Below are 4,878 nucleotides of genomic sequence, written 5' to 3'. Positions count from 1 at the left end.
TAAAGTTTGTAAAGTTACAGAGCAAGACGACGAATAATCGCAATCATTTTATTATAATATTCTTCTTGTGTACGCCTTTTTTATTGTAACCTTTTTTTATACCTATACAAAACTAATAAATCCAATAAATATACATACAATTTTTTTAATATTATGTAAATATATCCCCGCCAATATATATATATTTTTTTATTTATATTTTTTTTATTTTTATATATTTTTATTTTTTTTCTCGGCAACGGTTGAGAAGCGCATCGTCTCCGTACAGCATTTGTCACTTCTATATCAATACTACATTTTAGTAAAATTTCGACAAAATTGGTGACCCCGAGGGTCGACCCTTCCCTTGTCAGTTTATTATATACGTCTATATGTTGCAGACAAATATTAATATCTAACGTAACTTGTTTGTGGGCTACAATACATGAATTTTTTATATTTGAAATATAAAAAAAATAAGTCTCAATGTATGTGTTTACATCTTTTGAAGAAACTTGAAAAAAACGCATATAAGTAACATACAGGAAATACATATCGAAATAATGGATAAATTTTTGATCGATAGCTACGAAGGTGATAATAATCGCGTCATGTTCCCTGAATTAAACGGAGATATTGGACGGAACATGTGGGCCGCGCCTTCGATGCGGTAGCGATACAATCTTCATACCATGTATGTTAATTCAGCAAAATATAATTAATCGGCTTTGTTATCGCGAATTGCATGTGCGCGCACTCAAGGGATCGTCAATCACAGTAGCTTATTTGTTGCTTGTCCTTGAAATAAGAATATTGTATATACTGTGAAAATTCGATTTTAGGTCCTTGACCGTATTGATCATTATTGGTTTTACAAAAGCATTCTAGACGGTCAGTCACGATCTTTTCCTAGCCTCCTAAACTTCGGCAGTAGATAATACGGCCTATTCTGCTCTGCTGTCTTTTTATTGCAATCCTTATAAATAGGAGGAGCATAGCAAGCAGTACCTGTTGAGAAATTTCCCCTTTTCCTTTCTCCACTTCAATATTCCACCTGGTATCTCAAGGTCCCATTCTTGGTCCATCATCACTTACCTTATTCTACTACACTGATTCTACTAATATAATAAAAATGAAGTTCATTGTAAGCCACCAACACCACCAAAAGATATGTAAGAACGTATCACAAAACCACGTATTAGAATCTCTTAATTGACACTGTAGAATGTTTTTTAATTATAAATCGATTAAATGTTTGTATCGATTTGGTCAGCATTTTGAACAGTATTTAATATACGAGTAGAACTTCTATTGCAAACAGCTTATTAAATATAAATTTTAGATCTAATATGGCTTAATATTTTTTTTATCCAGTGTTCATTGCTTTTTCCATTTTTATTAAAAAAAATATGAGATATTTTATTTAAAAAACTCAAAGTATAATCTTCTTAATATATAAAAAATGCAGGAAAAAAAATTGCTGTAGTGTATATTCCTCTTCATACTATGAATTCCTCTTCATGCTTCATGCTATTGTGTAATTTTTGTTTATAATATTTGCCATACAACGAATAGATTGCGAGTCATTAAGTTAGGTGAATAATTCTATGTAGAAAATTCGCTGGACAGTGGACAGTCAACATATTAATAGTTTATCTGTATTTTTTATATTTAAATATTTCATGCTATTATAATTAACATAATAGACTTATTATTATTTTTAAGCTTGTTCGCATAATGGGCATTTTATTACATTTACAAAATTTATCTGATCTTGTTCGGAACAAATTGATTACGTTTTGTTAAATGTGAGTTCTTTTCATGACATTATAAAGTTAATAATGAAATAACTTACATCACTAATGAAAAAGAATCGATAAGGATTAAAACAACGATAAATGTTCGAAACGTATAAACAATAAATAGAATGAGCAGCTCTTAAATATTATTAGTAGAATAAACTAATAAGTGATGATAATAAAACTGTTTCTTAAAGCCAAGTAATAAGTACAAGGTGACACAGCAACATAAAAAGAAAATTTCACAAAGCATACCGAAAAGTTGATTTACGGGCAAGATTTCTATGATTGCATTTATCATTCATCATTTATTAATAATATTAAATCATCATATATTTTTTTTATTTTTTGCATGTATAAATTTTTTTTAATTTAAAAAGTTATTGAATGGATTAAATATTATAAAAATGTTTGTGCTATTTCAAAAGGTTGAATATATTAATAAAACATAAGCTTATATATTACATTTTTTATGCTTATCTTTAATATTGACTCTATCGTCGAAGCAAAAGAATGAAATTGATACGAATTCGCGATCTTTCATTCAATCTCTTTCTTCTCTTTACGTGCTGGAAAAGAAGAAATGGAACTGGTCTGGTAAAATGAAACTGGTCTGGTAAAATGGAACATCTTAGATATAGCTCACTTCCCTACTTTGGTGCTTAATGGATCGGATTACGGTTACGTTGCGAGCTAAAAAGTTTTTAGGCTATCAAAAACGAAAAATCTGATTGCATGGAATGCTTGGACCTTCGTATAGACTCTTTTTGTATCCAAGCATGCTGTTATTGTCGCAATATTCAGCGCTTTTATTATATATAAGACCGCTGTAAGTAACTTGCGGAAAACACATCTTTCGTATAAAAAAAATCATTATAATTATAATTCGCCGAAGATTTTCGTTAAATTTATAGAGCATGAATCACATAGCGGGGACACGTTATTAAATTATAGACAAATTGCAGTAGTATCTTGAACGATTTACAATACTTTGTAGAATTGCATTTCAGCTGTACACATATGGAGAAGGATAGTGCTTTTAGAGTGACACTTGGCCACGCCATATAGCTGTGGTCTCGTCGCGTTGTCGCGAAAAGACTAACACTGACGAGAAAATAGGTCACTTTACGTGATATTCGCGAAGAGAATCTTCAGTATTTTGTGAGAAGTAAATAAAAGTAAACGAAAAGTAAACGAAATAAATCAGCTGCAAATATATCTCTCCGTTAAAACTTTCCGCGCATTAGGGTGAAAAAAGAAATAAAAATCGCAGCAATGTGCAACACACACGTGATCGTTGGAAAGCGCATATTTACATACACTAATGTGTTTGACAAACGTACGACTATACTGAAAAGATAACCATTCCCTTTCGGTATTACAACATTTTATTATTATATTTTTATGAATGTATTCAAGAGGCAAAATATCCAATTTTGCTTTTATATGATTGACGTTATATTCTATAGCTATATTGAGATATCTATGTCAGGATTTAATTAATGCGCAACGCGCAAAACGTGCACGGATTTTTGATTTCAGAATTTTTACGACGGATAACGTCGAGCGTAACTATATAAACTTTGCGATGATTTCTATGGATATAAGTAAACGTAAACGTTGTGAAAATCCGCGGGAGCAACGAAACGAATATCGATTAGCTCCGCGTTAAAATGTACTCTCAACGTTATTCGCCGAAACGCCGCGCCGGGTGCGGTTCTAAATCCGATTTAATTCTCAATAAAAAGCGAAAATTCGATAACCGCTCAAGATCAAATGTAAATTTCGTCTGGATGTTACACGCATAAAAGTAGGTCGGATAGCGGTTAGCTATAATATCGAGTTTTACGAGATACTTTAGCAGCTTCTTCTAAAACCACGCATCACACATTCCTGTGAAAGAAAAATGTCGACAAAAATGTTTTCTCCAAGCGTATATTCAACAGTAACTTAACGAATACATCGTACCGTCTCTTCCAGACATCAAGAACTACGCAAACACTAATTAATTCCTCCTCTTCCTCTGGTCCGTGATCTATTAGCGTCGAATCTGCAGCTAAGCACTCGCTGTCCGCGAACGGATGCGGCGAATTGATACGCCGCGCATGAGATCGTTCGTGAGCGTTATCGATCCTTCACCATGGGCAACGCCGACAGCCGACACCGCGACACCGCGCCGTCGACCGTCGATGTCGTCGGTGTTGGTCGACGTTGGTCGGCGTCATCGTAGCGCGATGTATCAGTATCGGCGAAACAGGTACCGGAACTTTTGCCCGAGCACTATGACGATATTAACAAAGTTTCGCTGCTCAATTCACTTCACAGTACTTGATATCCAAAGATATCCGAGGTATTATATCAATCCGCGACTCGCATCATCTCTCGGATCGTTGTGCGTATCCGTGGATCGTGCAAATCTCGCGAACGAGCGAATCGTTCTGGCCTATCTACTCCCGGACAATTTCTTTCTTTCTTTCTCCGGACCAGTCATTTCGAACACAATATGCACAATCATTCTTTCTCGACTGTGCACAAACGTCGCCTGATTGCATGCCCCGAACCAGGACCGCTTCTTTCCGGGGGAAAAAAATATTTCGATACCAAACTTTTCCCTTTGACGTTTCGTAGAAACTTGTTTCCGTCAAAACTTGCCAAGTGCATCGCCAGCTGCTGCAACGAGATGAGAGAGGAGTTTCGCTGCGTTATAACTTAACTGAATCCATGGAGAGAGATTTATTGGACAAGGTAGGGAGGAAGAAAAGAAGAAGAATTTGGAGTAAAAATATAAGACAGAACATATATAAATGAAGCAAGAATATTGGACGGGATTTATTACCAGTAAGTTATCAAAATAAGAAGCAATCCCTTAATATTTTTATTACATTTTTCTATATAGATGGAATTTTCGATACACAATTAACTTTCAGTACTTATTAAAAAAATTCTTTCAATTTTTTTACATGTGTTTCTATTTTTGTAACATTAATGTACAAAGTATATTTTATTTGAATTTTTTTACAATTGTTCAAGACATTGATGGATATATATACATATACTTATGGCGCTAAGGGGATATATTCTGTCATTAATTTATATATAT

The 4,878-nt window shown here is 33.7% G+C and overlaps 1 protein-coding gene across 2 annotated transcripts in view; it reads left to right on the top strand.

Annotated features, from left to right (window-relative positions):
* The first annotated feature begins 4,559 nt into the window (after positions 1-4,559).
* The window catches only part of LOC112463336 (calcitonin gene-related peptide type 1 receptor), a 23,440-nt gene continuing 23,121 nt past the window's right edge, over positions 4,560-4,878 (top strand). For both annotated transcript variants that reach the window (XM_025029692.1, XM_025029693.1), the window contains exon 1: positions 4,560-4,616. In XM_025029692.1, coding sequence (XP_024885460.1) covers positions 4,583-4,616 — 34 coding nt within the window. In that variant the 5' untranslated portion in view covers positions 4,560-4,582. The remainder of the gene's footprint in view (positions 4,617-4,878) is intronic.

The sequence above is a fragment of the Temnothorax curvispinosus genome, unplaced genomic scaffold (assembly GCF_003070985.1).
Source record: "Temnothorax curvispinosus isolate PA1 unplaced genomic scaffold, ASM307098v1 QBEX01013138.1, whole genome shotgun sequence".
Lineage (NCBI taxonomy): Eukaryota > Metazoa > Arthropoda > Insecta > Hymenoptera > Formicidae > Temnothorax > Temnothorax curvispinosus.
Note: the sequence above shows the minus strand (reverse complement) of the source record. Positions and strands in the feature narration are given on the sequence as shown.